This window comes from Sprattus sprattus (assembly GCF_963457725.1).
Source record: "Sprattus sprattus genome assembly, chromosome: 11".
NCBI lineage: Eukaryota > Metazoa > Chordata > Actinopteri > Clupeiformes > Clupeidae > Sprattus > Sprattus sprattus.
The window spans coordinates 31,087,258-31,109,757 of record NC_137909.1 but is presented as its reverse complement, the minus strand read 5'-3'; the positions used below and the strand labels follow the sequence as shown (position 1 = coordinate 31,109,757).

The 22,500-nt window shown below is 45.5% G+C and overlaps 3 protein-coding genes across 3 annotated transcripts in view; all 3 read right to left on the bottom strand.

Moving 5' to 3' along the window:
- Positions 1-6,909: 6,909 nt before the first annotated feature.
- rabl2 (RAB, member of RAS oncogene family-like 2) lies at positions 6,910-12,576 on the bottom strand (the record flags this gene model as incomplete). Its single annotated transcript, XM_080847950.1, has 9 exons — positions 6,910-6,955; positions 7,300-7,373; positions 8,561-8,644; positions 8,886-8,983; positions 10,664-10,775; positions 11,489-11,568; positions 12,033-12,112; positions 12,251-12,280; positions 12,470-12,576. 9 exons carry the CDS (start codon positions 12,574-12,576, stop codon positions 6,910-6,912), a joined length of 711 nt encoding a protein of 236 aa, XP_080704076.1.
- A 1,611-nt stretch (positions 12,577-14,187) lies between these two features.
- On the bottom strand, positions 14,188-15,761 carry cimap1b (ciliary microtubule associated protein 1B; the record flags this gene model as incomplete). The annotated part of the gene is made up of 6 exons (XM_080848048.1): positions 14,188-14,280; positions 14,450-14,590; positions 14,871-14,992; positions 15,158-15,259; positions 15,348-15,551; positions 15,650-15,761. 6 exons carry the CDS (start codon positions 15,759-15,761, stop codon positions 14,188-14,190), a joined length of 774 nt encoding a protein of 257 aa, XP_080704174.1.
- A 1,211-nt stretch (positions 15,762-16,972) lies between these two features.
- The window catches only part of LOC308372610 (protein tyrosine phosphatase domain-containing protein 1), a gene marked incomplete at both ends in the record, with an annotated part of 8,863 nt that continues 3,335 nt past the window's right edge, over positions 16,973-22,500 (bottom strand). The window contains 9 exons of the mRNA XM_080847826.1: positions 16,973-17,116; positions 17,322-17,432; positions 17,572-17,652; positions 17,900-18,001; positions 18,408-18,524; positions 18,842-19,102; positions 19,841-20,083; positions 20,649-20,983; positions 21,621-21,758. Coding sequence (XP_080703952.1) covers positions 16,973-17,116; positions 17,322-17,432; positions 17,572-17,652; positions 17,900-18,001; positions 18,408-18,524; positions 18,842-19,102; positions 19,841-20,083; positions 20,649-20,983; positions 21,621-21,758 — 1,532 coding nt within the window. The remainder of the gene's footprint in view (positions 17,117-17,321; positions 17,433-17,571; positions 17,653-17,899; positions 18,002-18,407; positions 18,525-18,841; positions 19,103-19,840; positions 20,084-20,648; positions 20,984-21,620; positions 21,759-22,500) is intronic.

Below are 22,500 nucleotides of genomic sequence, written 5' to 3'. Positions count from 1 at the left end.
ACACACACACACACACACACACACACACACACACACACACTCCTGATGTAATCTACGGAGGCTACTGTGACTGGCCACTTCATTCGGGCTAAATTATTACCTTTAACAATACTTTTGGTTTTTGCATTTCAATTTGTATTTACTTTTTTTGTGATCACTTATGTTGTTTTTCTGTCTTATGCTCCCACGGTTGGATTTTGTAGCTTGTGAAATCTAATGCTTAGAGGACGACTTTTTTAAACGGTTCACCTAGTTTGACTTTGAGATGAAATGAACTCAACTCAACAGAAAAGAAGGACACACACACTCCTCTGAAGATGACTTTCAGCTGTATATATATAGACAAAAAAATACAAATATTTGCTTTTTATATCATTTACAAGCAATGTATATACAATAGTTTTCATATACATTTTTAAAAGTCTAAAAATATATAGATCTATATATGAATGTTTGGCATATATGCATAGTTACCCACCTGTGGAAAAAGGTGAAGATTTTATTCTTTCTATGAACTCTGAATTAGGGGATGATTTGCACAAAATAAGGTGCTAGCATTCAAGCCATCCATCTTCAGTGCGCTAACATCCTGCCCTGCTCCGCCCCCTACTGTTCAAACACACACATGCTTACACACACCCTCTCACACACACACACACACACCAGACACACACACTCTCTCTCTACGCCACGTCCTTTATGTCGGCTCATCCTCCTGTTCACGCACAGCTGCTTTCTCTTATGTGATTGGTCCTTAGCGCTCTTATCCCTTCGTCTCATTGGCTCTCATCTCTCATCCCTACGTCTCGTTGGCTCTCATCTCTCATCCCTACGTCTCATTGGCCGTCACTAAAAATATGATGATAATCAGCTCAAAGCCACTCAGACACCCTAGTCATCATGAGAGGTCACCGTCTCCATGGAGACCTGTCAGCCTAGTCATCATGAGAGGTCACCGTCTCCATGGAGACCTGTCAGCCTAGTCATCATGAGAGGTCACCGTATCCATGGAGACCTGTCAGCCTAGTCATCATGAGAGGTCACCGTCTCCATGGCGACCTGTCACCCTAGTCATCATACGAGGTGACAGTCTCCATGGCGACCTGTCACCCTAGTCATCATGAGAGGTCACCGTCTCCATGGCGATTATCTCCTAGGGCCCTGTCACCCTCCTCAACAACCAACAAAACTGTGATCCCAACATCAGCATCCCATTGCCGTTGCCATGGCTAAGGCCGCTGGATAATGGACCCAGAGTTTGGAATGGTGTCTTGGCGTCATGGCAACACTTAACTCCCCACATCAGCACCACCAACCCCCTCCTCAACACACCCCTCAGCTCACACACACATGGAATATCAGACCCAGTCTAACATATAGATCATGTGGGTCTGAAACAGCACCCCTGCCCCTTAACTACACCTGGGGACAGCAGTCTTTGAGCACTTCACTGTTGAGATTACACTTAAAGTGTCCCATACACACACTCACACACACACACACACACACACACACACTCACACACACACACACACACAGACACACACACACACACACACACAGAGGCCAGCCCTCTCCAAAGCCGACAGCAGCAGCTTGTGAGCATGCTGTGGTTATAACTGTGAGATTACTGACACACACACACACACACACACACACACACACACAAGCATTTACCATCTCACCACTGGAGACTAACGTGAACCATAATCCATCTGAATGCGCCCTCTTCTTTTCCTTGCCTTTTTCTATTTAGCTATTTATTTAGAATTTCCTGTATGTCATGGAGTGAGAGCTCAGAAAAAAAAGGACAATGTGCCAAAAAGTTAAACTTTTAATTGTTCTTTTTCTTTAACAAAAAAAGCTTTTCTTTTGGACTCTTTCTGTTGAGATGTTTAAGCTGTTAGAATCAGCACTATGGTGCCACCTCCTGGTAATCTTGAGTACTGCAGGTTAGATCATACACTGGATGTACAGCATTGACACTTTTTTCGGTGAGAAAAAAATAATTGATTCAGATACATTTTTATGTTTTGTAAAAGACTATACAGACCTGATTGATGATTTTATGGTATTTTCATCTACATTTTTATCCATAATCTGAATTAAAGTATTAATGTGATTTTCGCTTGAAGTACATTAAGGGTGTGACTCCCCTCCCCCCCCCTCACTACCCGACTCCATAAGAGTGGCATGCAGCTCAGACCTCTGATGCTTTTGGGTTTTAATGGCTGGACATGGAGATTGATTTCTTTGTAAGTTGACCATATTATTAAAAGACAATTTGGGGAAACAGGAGAAGAACTAAACACATCATTCACTTCAACTTTACTCTGTAGGGTTGGCCATCTTGTTTTCTGATCAACAAAAGCACAATAAATAAAAAAAACATGGTTAGAAATATGAGCTCCCTGTTATGTGCCTCAACATCTCATTGACTGTGTTTGCAGTGTGTTGTGTGTGGTGTGTGTATCGGTGTGTGTGCAATGTGTGTGTGTGTGTGTGTTTCTGTGTGTGCTGCTGCTGTTGAAGATTCAGGTGAGGTGCTCAACTGTTTTCAGCTTCAGAGCGAAACACTTCTATAAGGGACTCCGCTCCTAACCTTTGAACAAACCTAAACACACCTACAGGTGACCTACAAACACCTACACGTTACCTCTCTTCCTCAGGAATGAGAGTCGGACATTAGGCATCACTAGTTCTTCTCTGGCCGTTCTGAATTAAGGAAAACTGATTCTTCTCTGGCCGTTCTGAATGAAGGAAAACTGATTCTTCTCTGGCCGTTCTGAATTAAGGAAAACTGATTCCTCTCTGGCCGTTCTGTATCAGGGATAACTGATTCTCCTGTGTTAGCTGGCTGTTTTAAACCAGGGGGACAAACACTTGTCCAAGACAAGTCTGCAGTCCGTCTTAAAGTCCTTGTTCTCGGACGGATCACCAGCTGGCCAGACCGTGAGATATCACACACACACACACAACTCCACACACACACACACAACTCCACACAACTCCACACAAACACACACACACACAACTCCACACAAACACACACACACACACACACACACACACAAACACACACACACACACACACACACAAACACACACACACACAACTCCACACAAACACACACACACACACAACTCCACATTATGATGTGCCTTCTCCCCGTGTCTGAGGTGCCATGGGCTTCTGCTGTGAGTGAAGGTCTCTCACACACACACACACACACACAATCACACACGTATGACGACTTCTACAGTCTATTGTTTCTAGTCACAATATGAGCATTATAGAGCAACACCGTCATTGACTTCAGCCTCAGCCTACTCAACTGGAGTCTTGGCCATGCCTCAGCAAAAAAAACTGTAGTCTTGGATGACTCAGCAAAACTAAAGATCAAAAGGACACTGAAATATCAGCATTTATTTTTCATGTTTATTTACTTTGCAATAAATGTTATGGTAACGCAATTTGGATTCGTAATGGGAAATGGCTGCAAGTCTGACAAATCTGCACCGCACTCTCCGGATGGTACAATTATTAGGAACTTGGAACAGGATTAAAGGAAACCCCAAAACTTTTGCCACTACCATCTTAAAGACCTTGTTTACAAGTCTGCCTTTTGACATACTGTGTGTGTGCAAGCACAGCGGTTGTCTTTTCATAAGTGCTTATGAATTCAATTTTACATCTTTGCTTGACCCCGAATTTTTACATCAAGGGCAAGGCAAAGTGGTTAGGAACCCCTCACCCTTGAGCAAGAAAGGGGCAGCTCTGGCCTACTGGTTAGGGTTTCGGGCTGGTAACCAGAGGGTGGCCGGTTCGATCCCCGAGCACTGCTCTCCCATGCCTACATCTTGAGCAAGGCACCTAACCCCGAACACTGCTTCCCGGGTGCTCAAAAGCAGCTCACTGCTCCGAGTTAGTGTGGTTCTCTGTATGTATCGCTAAAATGCTTCTCTGTGTGTATCACTAAAATGCAGAGAAGATTAAATTCAGAGTGTGTGTGTGTGTGTCACTATCTCTGCCATAACATAGTCACTAGTCACTAGGGCTCATTTCCAAGAATGGAAACCTCTTGTCTACAGCGCCCCTAGTGGTCCCCTCAATCAAATTTAAGTGCATGGCATGATTGACGTATTAGGCTTCAGTGCCCCACAAGTTACCCTAACATATGGGAGATGCATAGGAAGGCAGGATTCTGATGGTGCAGTGGTAAGTATGCAGTTTGCAATGTTGATGGGAAGTGGTTCAAATCCCACTGTGGTGAAGTGAGTGAGTGAGTGAGTCATGCATCTGACCTGTCCTAACAGAGCCCTTTGGCGAGCATGACAGTGCATATATATATAGTTCAGTGTGAAGGCACACAGTTTAAGTAGCTTATAGGCTAAGGATTGAGTCAGATCACTGAAAAAAGTGTATAACTCCCTGCTTTTCCGCTTAATTGTTTCGGGGGGCCAAGTAAGCCCCCCCATGTCTTTCTCCTTGTGATCCATCGTCACACCTGCATCCATCCTCACCGTCACACCTGCTTCAGGGCCTCTGAGTCCACCAGGTCCTCTCCACCTTCTCCCAGCGTTGAGGTTTGAACTGGTGACCATGGTGATGTGGAGCGTGGACACTACCACTGCGCCACCAGCGCTCCACTCCAAGCTGATCTATAGACACATTTGTACCTCTTGTCTGTGTCTATCTACTGTCTGCTTCTATCTCCTGTGCATTCTGTGTCTATCTCCTGTCCTGTCTCTTAAAGGGCAACATTCCTTTTTCTTGCCATGGTGAGAAGAGAGGAGTTTCACCTCTCACAATATACCACTAGAGAGGAGAGTCTATCCGTCTGGCTGTATGTCCTTGCTGTGTTTGTGTCATCATGGTGTCACGATAGCTTGTCATGGAAGCTCAATCATGCGCACAACACTTGCCCACACACACACACTCACTCATATACTCCACACATACATTTGAGTAATGTAAATAATGAATAAGTGGGATAACTTATTGTGGAGCCACACCATTTTTGCTTATGAAGGCTCCTGGGTACAACTTTCTCCTATAGCTTCCCACCTGTACCTATAGCTACTCTATGTAGCTAGAGGGGAAATCTTTCTGTTGTGTGCTGCTATCTAGTGGACAAAAAGGGTATTGCTGTATGAGTTAATCAGCTAACAACAAATTGATACAATTGTCTTGCTTGCCTTACTGCACCTACCGAATGGGTCGCCTTAATCATTATCAAAGAGATTGCCCCCACTGAGAATGTTTTCAGGAGCCGCCACTGGTTATGAGACATGTTCAAGAGTAGAATCTTATAAATCTGCAGAGTTAAAGTGTTAGATGGAGACTTTTAGAGACAGAGAGTTAAAGGATTAGATGGAGACATTTAGAGACACTGTGAGAGTGGAGCTCAGTCAGCCGACTGGAGCAAAGAGGAAGAAGTCTCTGAGAAGCAGTGTACTTTCAGCTCTTACTTTATTTCCTTTATTAAATATACATACTCAGTTTAAATATGGTCGGTAAAAATGTACGTTTGAAGTTCAGTTCTGGATGGTTTCAGTTTCAAATAAAGTATACAGTACACAACAATAAAAGCAACGTCAATAAAGTCAATAAAGCACTTGTGCAAAACACACACACAAAAAATCAAAAATAAAATCAATAATTGCGTTTACATGTGTTTTGATTTGAAGTTCCTTTCACAGCTTGTGGAGTATGGATCCCTAGCCAACAGTGGTCAGATTCTGTGTGTAGTATGCAGTATGTTTCTATGACAACGGGCCCATGAAGCATCACGTTGCCTTGCCGATGGCCGTGTGAGCCAATCACCAAACCACGTGGCAGTACTCGACTTCACACTCATCAACCAGACCTGAGCCTGCTTGCCTCTCGAGGGAGGAAGACAAGTAGCAGCCGACACTCAGCTCATTCTCAGGCTCTCAGGCTCTCACACACACTAATACACACACACACACACACACACACACACACACACACACACACACACACACACACACACGCACGCACACACGCACAGACACACACACACACACACACACACACACACATACACACACTTGAACAGACACACACACACACACACACACACACACACACAGAGGCAATGGTCCAATGGCTGTGGTAGTCATTCATAGTTATTTTGAAGCCAATCCTGGCTTGTGTATCTGTGAGTGTGTGTGCTGTTACTCAAATGGTCTCGTCAGTGCTTTGCTGGAAATTGCAAACCCTATTTTGTTCATGATATTCAAACAACACACACACACACACACACACACACACAGACGTACACACACACACACACACACACACACACACACACACACACACACACACACACACACACACACACACACACACACACACACACAGCTCCCATGATACAGTACTGTTGAACCTGTCCCTAAAGGAACATAAGACTCACTGGAGACACCCTTAACTTACACACACACACACACATTAACACGAAGATCACACACACACAACTGTGCCTACTATCTCTTGTGTACACCTGAACTGGCATGGATAATTGGATCACATCATTTTGGTCGCTTCGTCTCATTCCTTAGAGAACCAAGAGACACACCCAATGGGTTCTGCCATGGTTCCTTCAAACATGTGAGATCACTCACACACACACACACACACACACACACACAGACACCCAATGGGTTCTGCCTGGGTTCCTTCAAACATGTGAGAGAGTGAGAGCTGCTTGGAGTCTGAGGAAGTTCAAATGGAGTAGGAATGCGACACAAACACACAGACACACACAAACCTACACACAGACACACACCTACTCACACACACACACACACACACAAATGCGTTTGGAAGCCAAAGCTTTGGAGCCTGTGTGGTAGGATGGGCGGTTATGAAACCCTCAGGACCAACTACCTGTGTGACATCACCTCCTCCTTCACATGCTCCTGAGCGTGTCTACAGTACACACACACACACACACACACACACACACACACACACACACACACACACACATCCAGAAACATTCAGTATGATCAAACACACACATATTTCACATTCTACACATTACTTCAGTATTGTCACACACACACACACACACACACACAATCTCTAGCGTCTCATGACGTACGGATTTACAGCACATCACATTCGACTGTCAGGTCATCATACACAATTCAGCACAGGCCTTAAGGCTTTCTGTGTGTGTGTGTGTGTGTGTGTGTGTGTGTGTGTGTGTGTGTGTGTGTGTGTGTGTGTGTGTGTGTGTGTGTGTGTGTGTGCCCACAGATCACGCTGACCCAGGCTTCTCCTCTTTGGGTTCTTCATCTTCATCTTTCTCAGAATCGTCATCCCTCTGCTCCAGCTCAAAGTTCTGTGGACGAGACAGACAGACAGACAGACCTTACTACACAGCACTCACAGACAGACAGACAGACCTTACTACACAGCACTCACAGACAGACAGACAGACCTTACTACACAGCACTCACAGACAGACAGACAGACCTTACTACACAGCACTCACAGACAGACAGACAGACCTTACTACACAGCACTCACAGACAGACAGACAGACCTAACTACACAGCTCTCACAGACAGACAGACAGACACACAGACAGACTTTACTACACAGCACTCCCAGACAGACAGACAGACTTTACTACACAGCCCTCACAGACAGACACACAGACAGACTTTACTACACAGCACTCCCAGACAGACAGACAGACTTTACTACACAGCCCTCACAGACAGACAGACAGACAGACCTTACTACACAGCTCTCACAGACAGACAGACGGACAGACAGACCTTACTACCCAGCCCACACAGCTCCCACAGACAGACAGACAGACAGACAGACAGACAGACAGACAGACAGACTTTACTACACAGCACTCACAGACAGACAGACAGACCTTACTACACAGCTCTCACAGACAGACAGACAGACAGACCTTACTACACAGCTCTCACAGACAGACAGACAGACAGACAGACAGACAGACAGACTTTACTACACAGCACTCACAGACAGACAGACAGACCTTACTACACAGCTCTCACAGACAGACAGACAGACAGACCTTACTACACAGCTCTCACAGACAGACAGACAGACAGACAGACAGACAGACAGACTTTACTACACAGCACTCACAGACAGACAGACAGACCTTACTACACAGCACTCACAGACAGACAGACAGACAGACAGACAGACAGACCTTACTACACAGCTCTCACAGACAGACAGACAGACAGACCTTACTACACAGCCCTCAGACAGACAGACAGACAGACAGACAGACAGACAGACAGACAGACAGACAGACAGACCTTACTACACAGCTCGCACTCACGGACAGACAGACAGACAGACAGACAGACAGACAGACAGACAGACAGACAGACTTACTACACGGCTCTTACAGACCACACAGCAAACAGACAGGTCTAACAACACTGCTCTCACAGACAGACAGACCTTACTATACATACACACAAACACACACACAAACACACACACACACACGCACACACCCAAGGCTCTCACCTCTAGTTCTCTCATGACCTCGTCCATGAAGTCACCAGAGTTCTGCTTGTAGCTCAGCGCCCGGTGGATGGCGTCCTTAAACACCTGGGTGGAGGAGGGGACAGAGTCAGTGTGTGTGTGTGTGTGTGTGTGTGAGTGAGTGAGTGAGTGTGTGTGTGTGTGTGTGTGAGTGAGTGAGTGTGTGTGTGAGTGAGTGTGAGTGTGAGTGTGGCTTTGTGTGTGTGTGTGAACGTGGGTGTGTGTGTGTGTGTGTGTGTGTGGAGGAGGGGACAGAGTCAGTGTGTGTGTGCGTGTGTGCGTGCGTGGGTGCGTGTGTACTGCTCACCTTCACCACATTAGTCCCATCTGCTGCGGACACAAAGTGGAAGGGCAGGCCCTGCTTCTTAGCAAAGTTAAAACTCCTCTGGGTCACCTTCATGTCCGCTGGAAACACACACACACACACACACACACACACACACAGAGATCACATCAAAACTCTCAGAAACAAAAGTGCCACTTCATACACACATTAGGGCTGTAACGATATTGGATCGAACCGAGAAATCGCGACACTCTGGGCAACGAACCTGCATCGCGATGCGAGGAGGCAGAACCGCGACATGCCCTCAGCGGTCACGTGATACAAAAAGTTTGGTTCATTAGTAAGCCTACACGTGTGCTGTGCGCAATGGCTACCTCAGATGACATTTGAATCGGCCATTTGAATTGTTGGCGCGTGGTTGCCGGATTGTTTGTCGCTGGAGGACTGCTCTGCACGGAGAATAGAAGTGTGTGCGTTAATTGCTCCGTAGCTGTCTCTCCCTCTCCCTCTCCGGAGTTTTGGTTGCGGGTGGTCTAACGCTCCCTCAGAAAAAGACGTACACTGCGTCGAGTTTTGACCACTGTTTTCCCATTCTTAAATTGTTTTGAGTTAATAGGCTGTGAGAGAGCCACCAGTACTTTATGTTACTTTCTTTGGATCTTTCTGTATTTTGTTTGTATGAATGTGTGTGTGTGTGTGCTTTCGTTACTTAACGGCCATCTTGTGATGTACGGGGTTACTGTGTAACCCTAACGTTCAGTTTGTAGTGGTTCCCAAGTGTGCGCATTGTGTGGAAGTGCATACCATAATACGTGGTGTAGTAGTGTGGCGGCTATTCACTAATGTGTGTAGTGTTCTGAAACATTGTAACACGTTTGATTGCTCTGGTTCGTGTGCGTCAGTTGGGTTATTCCAGATCTTATAGCTCTTTTTGGTGGGTGTGTTACTGTTGCCAGTAGCCTGTATATTGCGGGTAATCGTTGGTAACTATGATGAGTGTATGAGGGTGTGCGTGTGTGAGAACTGTTTTTGTCATGTCATTTAATACCAGTGACCAGATATTTATTAAACTACAGAAATAAAACGTTTTATTTTGCTAAACTCTTGCCTCCTCGATATTCATTCATTTGATTAGCCTGGGCCCTGTTCATAAAATACGTGGCAGTTAGGGTCTGTCACATTTGGCGATACACTGCCATCATAGTTTAAGTTATTTGGTTATTTATGTGTTGTTTCCCTCATATTTTTAGGCTATGTTCAAGCCTACTTTTTCAGAAGTTTGTTGAATGTTTTTCAACAGCATTGCTTTGAGTAATAAAAACCTCAATATTTGGTTATAAATTGTTTCTTAATTTTTTTATAGCTCATACTTATTCTAATGTGAAAAAAAATTAAATAATAATAATATCGTGGGGTGTATCGAACCGTGGGTCAAGAATCGTGATACGAATCGAATCGTGAGGTAGGTGTATCGTTACAGCCCTAAAACACATCACATCAAAACTCTCTGGGTCACCTTCATGTGGGCTGGAAACACACACACACAGACACACACACACACACACACACAGACACACACACACACACACACACACACACACACATCACATCACATCACATCACATCAAAACTCTCAGAAACAAAAGTGCCACTTCAAACACACACACACACACACTGTCAGATAACATCAAAACTCTCAAACAAAAGTGCCACTTCACACACACACACACAGTAAGAGCACATCAAAACTCTCAAACAAACACTCTGGAGATGGCAGTAGAGTGGTCCCAGGGACTCACCATCTATTTTGTTGGCCACCACCAGACAGGGGATCTCAGGCCGGTAGTCCCTCAGCTCCTTGTACCAGTTGGCCAGGTTCCTGTAGGTGATCTTCCTCTGTACATCAAACACCTGCCCCACACACACACACACACACACACACACACACACACACACACACACACACACACACACACACACACACACACACACACACACACACACACACACACACACACACACACGCACGCACCCCCCCCCCCACACACACACACAAACACACGCGCCCGCCACACGCACGCCCGCCACGCACGCCCGCCACACACGCACCCCCCACACACGCACCCCCCACACACGCACCCCCCACACACGCACCCCCCCCACACACACACACACACACACACACACACACATTTTTATGTCTGCCATGATATACTATGGAGGCATTACCACACAACAGATGGGATTAATGAGGTGTTCAGGTTTACATACTGCTCAAAGGGCTCGAATTGAGTGATGTCTAAAAGTGTGGTACTGTAATGACTGATGAGGGTGTTTAGATGTGTCTGTGTCTGTTTGTGTCTGTGTCTGTGTGTGTGTCTGTGTGTGCGGGCATGTGTGCGTCTGTGTGCGTGTGTGAGCGTGTGTGAGCGCGTGTGAGAGCGTGTGTGTGTGACAGCGCGTGTGTGTATGTGTGTGTGTGTGTGTGTGTGTGTGTGTATGTGTGTGTATGTGTGTGTGTGTGTGTGTGTGTGTGACAGCGCGTGTGTGTATGTGTGTGTGTGTGTGTGTGTGTGTGTGTGTATGTGTGTGTATGTGTGTGTGTGTGTGTGTGTGTGATTTACCATGATGCAAGCGTGGGCCTTGTGGTAGTATGATGGGTGCATGCTCTGGAAACGCTCCTGCCCTGCAGTATCCCAGAAGTCTTTGGGGCATAAACAAACACACACATTACTATAATACTACACAAAACTATAATAGTCTTTAAAATATTACAACGTTTTACAAACACACACTTTACTATAATACTACACAATATTACCTATAATATTGTTTCAAATATTCCAACATTTTATCTGTCATAAACTTTTACTTAACAAATGTCTGATAAAATCAATCCGTATTTAGATCTCCATAATTATCTGATCACCCAAATTCAGCGTCCTTTAAAAATGACACAAAGCCCAAGGAATTAACACCGGTTTCTATTTTAATGAGTGTGTGTGTGTGTGTGTGTGTGTGTGTCTCTGGACGGGTGTCAAGAACGGCAGCTGTGTATGTCTATTGGACGTGGTGAACGCATACCTAGTACCTACGAGGACAATTTTCTTTAACACAGTCACAGACACACTCTCACACACACACACACACACACACACGCATACCTACCTACGAGGACAGTTTTCCCGTTGACTGTAGTAGTGTGCTTGTACAGAGTCAGCGCATATGTGGACAACTGCTGAGGCCGACTGATAGAAACTTTGAGGAAAGAGGAACTCTTGACGATAAACTTAAGTGATTAAACAGTATGTTTAAAAACTGTTTCTTTACATTTTCTCATATGAGCATTTACACATTGCCAGTTGTGTCATTTATGAAAAGGATACTAGCCATCCATTAGGTACCTCTCCATCAACCTGAAACAACAAATAACCTGTTGAACTTCAAACAAGGGGTTAGCATGCCACAATAACTGCTTCAGCATTAACTACGTTTCTTAAGTGCAAACACAGTTTAAGACATCTTTTTGTGCAAGAAGTCAGAATCATTATCTGTATGCAGTATGCAGCAGGGAGGTTGTGTCACGGAGATGACTCCCAGCTTACTTCGACTTCCCCACCGCACTGTCCCCCAGGCAGATGATCTTCACATGTTCATCCGCATCATACTTCTCCAGGTCCAGATCCGGGATTTCGCCCGCATCTCCGGCCATTCTACCGGCCCCGACACGAATAGAGACTCGCTGCCTGCAGCTGTTCTCTCTGGCGCTTACTGGTTCTTGGAGAGGATTATCCGGAAAGCCACGCAACACCCTAATACTATGACCCAGCTAGTTACCTATCTGCCAGCTTTATAAGCTAGCTTACTTCGTTTGCTAGCGATAAGTTACTTGTTCGATTGGGTTTTAGTAACTGACAGATAACGTTACACAACCTATCTAACGCTACGGCGGCAACTTGACAGTGCATCGGGTTGCTTTTAATTCGACATTCTGCGTTTGATTTACTTATCAAGCGAATCAATTCATGACCCTTAGCTTGAGTCAAACTCGTTTAATTCTGATAACTGACAAAGTTAGCTCAGATCCCAGCATGCTAACGTTAGCTACCGATAGCTTACTAGCCACTTAAGTACTCATACAAGATATCACCTTTGCCTGGTGCGCTGCCCCTACACTAATAAACGACGCTACAAATGAATTGAAAGCTCGTGTGTAGTCTGACTTTCGTACTTACAGAAATTAACAAATCCATTTGGCTAGTTTACTCGTATCCTAGCATAGCAAACTAAAGGAAGCCAACATATCCTAACAACCTGAATAATGGTCTTGTTCCTATGCAACGCACAGACGCTTAGGGGGAAGGACCAAACTGAGTGAAGGGATGTCTTAGAGTCTGCCTGACAGAAATAACAGTTTTTCGCTGTCAGACATCTGTCCCAATGTAGTGTGTTTTATTTCCAAAACATGGTTGGGTAATTATGCCTGAAGAAGCAGTGCAGTGAAGATAAACTAAAAAGATGACTGGTGGTTTTCTTTCGAACCAGAAGACAGTAAATAAAACATTTTTTAAATAGACCTACATCCTGTTTCTAGCCTCATGTACAATATGAGTACATGGGGTACAACGTAAAAGCACAGAATAAGTAAGTGCCAGGCTGTGACCACATGTGAAAGGTCATGACTGATATTAAATAAGTTAATAAGACCTATTAGTTAGGCTAATTAAAATTAAATGGCAGTCCCTTGATCCACGATCATGTCCTGGAAATGTCATGGAATTTCAAAATGGAAAAGAAAAGAAATTTGATTGTCACGGACAGGTCTAATGTGTTATTGGAGCCTATTCTTCCGTGGATAATGTTGCACTGTGGGAACTTTTGCTGCGTGATACAGTAAGAAATCCTCTGGCTCTAACTTGTCTTTTAGAAAAGGAACGGAAAAGGTTTTATTCATTAATTAGGCCCAACCTGTGGAGTAAAGTGCGGGAAAGGTTGGGTAGGTCAAGGACATTTCATTAAGGTCCCTTGAAAAGTTATGGAAAGGTGTTGCAATGTTGTCAATAAAAGTGGTAATCATGAATATAACACAGGTTTCGTCTTAGTTCCTTCTTTACCTTCTGGTTTATACTCGAGGTCTTCCAATGGCAATGTGTCCCTACAGCTTTTATCGCTGTCTTTTCAATGTGCTTTAACATGTAAGCTATGACAGTGGTGACTTTGTTATGCCATTCCAGGACAATGAACACACACCCAGTTGCCCGTTAGCCAAGCTTTATTCCTGCAGGGATCATATTTATTCTAACATGGTTGAAGGAGGCTTTGTCTATTCAGGCACATCTGGGATGAGAGGGGCGATGTACTCCGAGTGGCGGATTCCGAATGAGAAGCTTGGGGCTTTGTTCCTGGTGAAGGTCACCTGAGAGGGGAGAAGGACAGACATTAGAATGCGTGTGTGTGTGTGTGTGTGTGTGTGTGTGTGTGTGTGTGTGTGTGTGTGTGTGTGTGTGTGTTTTTGTGTTACTGATGTGTGTGTGTGTGTGTGTGTGTGTGTGTGTATGTGTGTGTGTGTGTGTTCCATGCTCTACCTGCTCAGGATGGTGAGCTCCTGGTCCAGGCTTCCTGGTGGTGTCTCCAGGCATGCTGTTTCGGCCGATCATGCTGTACTGAGGAGCCTTCTGTGTGTAGGTGCTGGGGTCCACCACCCTGTAGGACCCTGGCCCTGGAGTCTGTAACACACGCACAAACACACACACACACACACACACACACACACACACACACACACACACACACACAGAGCAAGCAGAACACAAGGTCATGACCTCCTGAAATCAAGTTTACATGGAGAGGCTCATCGCACACAGATAGTTACAGTATGTAGACAAAGTGTCCGAGGTATACTCAGAGGTGGGTGGGGTAAGGCTTATTATAACCTGTTCCACGGACCCCTCTCTTACGTGAGTGTTTGGAAGGAACCCCTTTTTATCTGAACTGAGTGAGACTCACCTTCTGCAGGTCCTCACTGAAGCTGCCAATCTTACTGCGGCCAGTCAGGGTGAAGTTTGGAGCCGAGGCCTTGTTCACAGTGATCGGGCCCAGCACAGGGGGGAGCATGTACGCAGCGGGCCCTAAGTGAACGAGGGAGAGAGAGAGAGAGAGACCTCATGAAGTCTTGTTCACTCTGTGTCCTAATCCTCAAGTGCTGTTTTGAAGAGGGCGTTTGTTCTGAGGATTTATCCTCCGTAATATAGACAGAGAGACAGACTGCATGAAGGTGGTGTGTGTGTGTGTACCTGGGGTCTGGTCGTTCCTGAACCCTCTGGTGCGAGCAGACAGCGAGTAGGCGGGAGGAGAGTGGTACGCCATCTTTCCGGAATTTTCCGGGTTGTATCGGCCTGAAACAGAGCACAACATTGATTGGAGTTGATGTTTGGTTTGTCCACCGTGCGTGGCGATGTGAACGCGTGTGTGTGCGTGGCACACCTGGTCCAGGTGTTTGGAACAGCTGAGGGTCCTTGCGGCGGCTGTAGAGGGAGTACGCTGGCGTGCCGTCTCTGCCCACGCGAGTGATGTTGGAGGGCACAAGGTAGCCCGGACCGGGCGAGCAGTCGGAGCTGAACAGGCGATGGCGCGTCCCAAAGCTGAAGGCGGGACCTTTCAGCTTCCGTGGGTCATGGTTGTTAAGACCTACAGAAAATCAGGACAAAGGAATATAATTTGGCTTGCAAATTAAATCGTTCTAGACAGACTAGTTCTGTTGCCTTTTATGGGGGCAAATACTTTACCTGTAGCCCCGGGAAGGGCATATTTGGGCCCTGGGTTGCTGTAGAGGGCTGCAATTGTACCCCTTGGCTGATGGGGCCTCCAGGCACCCACCCACACATCATTGGCAGTCATGATTGATCTAGAGTGAGAGAGAGGGAGACTTAGTCCATAAAAACCTGCCACATAGCGTTGTCATTGATGGAATATAAAAGGGTGAAGGCTTTACGGGTCCTCAGTCAGAGGTTATGCTACAATGCTACTTACCTCTGGTGTAAATGATCAGCAAGTGCAGGTGAACTTCGGGTGATCGAGATTTTAATGAGTATAAAAAGACCGCTTTTAGCGTCATAATATTACGTAACAATATTCGCTTGTCGTGTCACGTCTCTTAGCGACGACAGCCTAAACCTACAGAGATTCTAGCAATGTCTTCCGATCTCAGTAAGATGGTTTTGCTTCTGCCATCACTGTTGATACACTAATACAACAGACAGCCATGCCCACCTGAGCAAGCTCATCTGAGAGTGTCTAACTCATTGTTTATGTGCACAGATTTTAACTTACCACGCTATACAACATATGAACAATATGATTAACGTATAATAACAATGAAGAATTTAGCCTACCCAGCTGCCTTTTACTGGTTATCATCCGATCGGTTTAAATTTAATCTATTTCCAATGTCATATTGAAAAAGTTGAAATAGCCTTCCAAAATACCTTACCTTATATACCTTAATTAAGGCCTTTGCCTTAACTAAGTAGAGGATTAAATTGGCCACTCCGCACTCCCCCGAAGCTCCTTGACCAGCAGGTTTAAAATACTGATTGTTTAGAACTTTTCCTTTGGTTCGCCATGACGACGTTGTCATAGTGACGTCCTCTGACTGGCATAAAGATTCATTTAAATGATTTCGACATACCTTCCCAATCTTCAGAGAAAGCCCTCCTTTATGAAGCATGACTGTGAATTTTGCTATGTTAACAGTCTTAGTGGAAACCTTTGTAATTAAACTGTGAATACTTTTCATGGACTTAAATCGTACTGTTTCTGCTGGCTACTTTCTGATCTATTAACCGATTTTATAGGCTAAGTTAACGTTCAACCAGACACAAACACACTTAGACCACACAGAGAGATATAATAGGCTTAAGCTATAGGCATACAGGATTGAGTTTCAAATGTAAAAAGATTTATTCATTTTCCAAACAAGTATCAGTCTACAAACAAAATGTAATTGTGTCACAAAACTCTATCTCAGTATTTTTCACCAAGATTTCCCCTGTTCCGTCTTCCCTTCACCTGACCCGTGTGTGTGTAGAAAGAAAGTGTTATGAATGTAATCAGCCGTGGGTGTTGGCCAATGTATCTGCGCCGGATTGTGTTTGTGTGTTGCGGGAAAGCGCATTGGCCAGGAGATGATCTCTGATCGCGTTCCTGAATATCTGCAGCAATTCCGCACTGTTCTCAATATCCTGCAGAGGGCGCTGGAGGACAAGGAAAGATGAAAGGGAGCGCTTTTACAAGGGAAGTTTCAAAGAAATAGGCTACTCTTGCACTGCACACACACACACACACACACACACACACACACACACACACACACACACACACACACACACACACACACACACACACACACACACACACACACACACACACACACAAACAGATCCACATACTTATACTTACCCTGGTTAGCGCTCTTATAAGATGATTTAGCATACTGTCCTCTTGCCTTGGACACAGACTTGTGACTTGACAGATACAGCGCAGTAGACAGGAAATGGTGCAGCGTTGGTTCTGACAAACACGTGAACAGATTGGTAAGGATGATAGGTACACATGCATTAAGCACAGGTGTACAACACAGAGTCCATAGCGATAATGCTGAAACAACACAGGATCTGGCAACTCTCCCCTGCTGATGGTGGTATCTCACCTTCTGTAAGACATGAAGGGGGCTCTGGTTTGTCTGGGTTGAAATCAACATCTGGACGTCACTGGGACTCAGAACAGGCTCCTACTCATGAACAGAAGAGGTGAGTTAGTAGAGAATCTTGTCACATACATACTCAGCATATGTACACTGTACATACACACACACATACAGACACCAGCGATCTGAGATCAGTGAGAAACCTGTAACATACTGATTTACCAAAAAGGCGTAACAAGATGGTTAAGCTGGTGCACATATTGTGCAGAGTTCAGAAGAAAAGCCAAGAGCCCATGTTGTGATTCAGGGCCTAAGTGTGACGACCTCTGACCTTGAGCCGGTCTAACCAGGTCCACAGGAGATGGGCGAGGACTTTAGGGTCCGTTTCCATGGCGATGGTTGCCCAGCCGCACACGTTCTTGTTCAGTTCATCCTGGGAATCAGGAGAGTGTGTGAGACAGGATGAGTGCACCTCGAGTCACATGACTGAATCAGGAGAGTGTGTGAGACTGTGAGACGGGATGAGTGCACCTCAGGTCACATGATGCCATTCACCATGCTGTTTAGCCCAAGAAAATTTAACTACTAGCTCTCATGAAGTTAAATAGTTTTGTTAAATTAATTTATTTTCATTAGTTCTTTTTGTCAATTTATAATCAAGATAAATTGATATCAACAGAAAAGGTTTGTTTCAAATGGCAGCCACCACGTGTAGTAGATCTAATAATAAACTTTATTTGTATAAATACAGTTTCCTTGTAAATTATGAGTTCTCAGTCTTTACCAGACCACGTGACCAGGTGAGGGTGCCTTCCCATCAGACTCCTGGGGTTTCTCACCTGTAAGACAGCGACTTTAGCGAGCACTCGGTCCTCGGGAGGATACTGCTGTGCCATCGCCCTGGCAACCACCCTCACTATGGACACCTGGCCGGTATTCCGCTGATTTCTCTGGAGCTGTGAAGTTAAGTCATCAGTTAAATGTACATACACACACACATACACGCACACACACACACGCACACACACACACACACACACACACACACACGTACGCAAGTACACACACACACAGACACACACACACATACACACACATACACACACTCACAAACACACACACACACACATACACACACACACAAACACATACACACACACACACACACACACACACACACACACACACACACACACATACAAACACACACACACACACATACACACACACACACACATACAAACACATACACACACACACACTGTTTACGCACCTCCATGCTGGAGCTGTTCTTGGCCAGTGTGTGGGTCTTCTTCATCTTACACTTGGGCCTCTTGGCGGCGACTCCGTTGTACAGCATCGGGGTGCAGGCGCGGTAGCGTGCCAGCTTCTCCACCTCCTGGGCCCACTGCTCCCTGGTCAGTGCGTACAGCGGAGGGACGGGGGTCTTCATGTCACGCAGCTCGCAGAGCAGCTCCGGGTTCTCCTTCTGAGTTTCCGCCATCATGACGGATTGGGCCATGAAGTCATCATCCTTTAAGAGTCAATATAAAATGTGAATGCTTCAGAATTGTTTATAGATATGATGCTTGGATAAACATATACTTATACTGTATGTTTGCATTTTGATTGGTTTTCCGTGTATTACCTCAACGAGAGTGATTTTGATTGGCTGTCTGTTTCGTACTTCACTAAGGTTGATTGTGATTAACTGTCTGTGTCTTACCTCACCGAGAGTGATTGTGATTGGCCGTCTGTGTCTTACCTCACAGAGAGGGATTGTGATTGGCCGTCTGTGTCTTACCTCACCGAGAGTGATTGTGATTGGCTGTCTGTGTCTTACCTCACCGAGTGTGAACGTGATTGGCTGTCTGTGTCTTACCTCAGCGAGAGTGATTGTGATTGGCTGTCTGTGTCTTTCCTCACTGAAAGTGATTGTGATTGGCTGTCTGTGTCTTACCTCACCGAGTGTGAACGTGATTGGCTGTCTGTGTCTTACCTCACCGAGAGTGATTGTGATTGGCTGTCTGTGTCTTACCTCACCGAGAGTGATTGTGATTGGTTGTCTGTGTCTTACCTCACCGAGAGTGATTGTGATTGGTTGTCTGTGTCTTACCTCACCGAGAGTGATTGTCATTGGCTGTCTGTGTCTTACCTCACTGAGAGTGATTGTGATTGGTTGTCTGTGTCTTACCTCGCCGAGAGTGATTGTGATTGGCTGTCTGTGTCTTACCTCACCGAGTGTGATCGTGATTGGCTCTCTGTGTCTTACCTCACCGAGTGTGATCTTGCTGAGGTCGCCGTCGCTATAGCAACGCTTGGTGAGCAGCACCTCCCTCTTCCTCTGCAGGAAGCCGAACGGCTCGTCCCATGACGACACGGAGGACACGGACGAGGAGCGCCGCACGTCCCTCTCCTCCCGCAGCACCGGCAGGAACTTCTTCTTCACCAGGGTGTCCCTCACAGTGCGCTGTAGAGCCAAAATGGCCGCCCTCCTCTCCAGCTCGTCATAGACCTGCAGTGGTATTATTGTTTCGGTTATTTGCGCAGCTGGAGAAGCACAGTCTACTTCTTTTGAATTATGCAAACAAAGGAGGGGGGCACTGTGATGCGAGCAAATAAGCCCCCCGTTTACGGGCTACAATGCCCACGGGAACACAGGTTAGATTCTGGCCTGCTTTTGTTATACTGAAAAGCTTCAGACAAAGGAAACCTATGCTATGCCAGGCCTGACCCTTGACCTTTACAGTCTCACTGAGGCCTGACCCTTGACCTTTACAGTCTCTCTCAGGTCTAACCTTTGACCTTTACAGTCTCTCTCAGGCCTAACCTTTAACCTTTCTGACCTCTCAGGCCTAACCTTTGACCTTTACCGACTCTCTCAGGCCTAACCTTTGACCTTTACAGTCTCTCTCAGGCCTAACCTTTAACCTTTCTGACCTCTCAGGCCTAACCTTTGACCTTTGACCTTTACCGACTCTCTCAGGCCTAACCTTTAACCTTTCTGACCTCTCAGGCCTGACCTGTCAGTCCTAACCTTTAACCTTTGACCTTTCTGACTCTCAGGCCTAACCACTGACCTCATCAGGGCTATCGTCTCCCAGGGCGATGGCGGTGAGCTGGCAGCAGAGCAGGTGCACGATCTTGGGTGTGTGTTTGAGGCTGCGTGCCTGGCTGCCGTGGAGGAGGAGCGCTTGGCGCTGGAGGTACTGCCCCAGGCTGAAGGGGTTGCCGTGGCGGAGCGTCAGGCACGGGTACTGCAGCAGCTGGCTGCCCAGGAGGCGGGCGAAGTCGAAGACCAGGCTGATCTGGGCGCGGGTCTGGATGGAGCGCGGGCGCTTGATGCGCACGTAGTGCACCGCCTCGCTGGCGCTGATGTGGAGGGTGTACACCAGGTAACACGCTATCAGCACGCCTGAGACACACACACACACACACACACACACACACACACACACACACACACATACACACACACACACACACACACACACACACACACACACATACACATAAACACACACACACACACACATAAACACACACACACAGACACATAAACACACAGACACACACACACACACACAGACACAAACAGACACACACACACACACACACACACACACACACACATACACACACACACACACACACACACACACACACACACACACATACACATAAACACACACACACATAAACACACACACACAGACACATAAACACACAGACACACACACACACACACAGACACAAACAGACACACAGACACACATAAACACACACACACACACATAAACACACACATAAACAAACACACACACATCCTGGGATGTACAGTAATACTTATATTATAATATAAAGGTCAGGTGCAATGCAGACACTTTGATCCAAAACAACATAAAGACAACCTGCACTATATAAAGGTGTGAGTATTTTCATTGGTGGTATTAGCTGTGATTTGTCAATGGTAGAGAGGTGAGACTATTTTCATTGGTGGTTATCCGATACGAGAGTCCTGATTGGTTGAGGGTATGGAACATGAGACTTGCCTGTCCTTCCAAGTCCAGCATGGCAGTGCACGGCCACTTTCCCCTCGCTCACGGAAAATGCCAGAACTTTCACCGCATCCAGCATTCCGTCCAGAGCTGACACCCCAAAGTCAGGCATTCCGAAGTTATAGAAGTAGACTAGGAAAGATAAACACAGTTAGAGTTATAGAAGTAAACTAGGACAGAAAATACAGTCAAGTTATAGAAGTAGACTAGGAAAGATAAACACAGTCAAGTTATAGAAGAAGACTAGGACAGATAAACACAGTCAAGTTATAGAAGTAGACTAGGACAGATAAACACAGTCAAGTTATAGAAGAAGACTAGGACAGATAAACACAGTCAAGTTATAGAAGTAGACTAGGAAAGATAAACACAGTCAAGTTATAGAAGTAGACTAGGACAGATAAACACAGTCAAGTTATAGAAGTAGACTAGGAAAGATAAACACAGTCAAGTTATAGAAGTAGACTAGGACAGATAAACACAGTCAAGTTATAGAAGTAGACTAGGACAGATAAACACAGTCAAGTTATAGAAGTAGACTAGGACAGAAAACACAGTCAAGTTATAGAAGTAGACTAGGACAGATAAACACAGTCAAGTTATAGAAGTAGACTAGGACAGAAAACACAGTCAAGTTATAGAAGTAGACTAGGACAGATAAACACAGTCAAGTTATAGAAGTAGACTAGGACAGAAAACACAGTCAAGTTATAGAAGTAGACTAGGACAGAAAACACAGTCAAGTTATAGAAGTAGACTAGGACAGAAAACACAGTCAAGTTATAGAAGTAGACTAGGACAGAAAAACACAGTCAAGTTATAGAAGTAGACTAGGACAGAAAACACAGTTATAGAAGGAGACTACGACAGATTA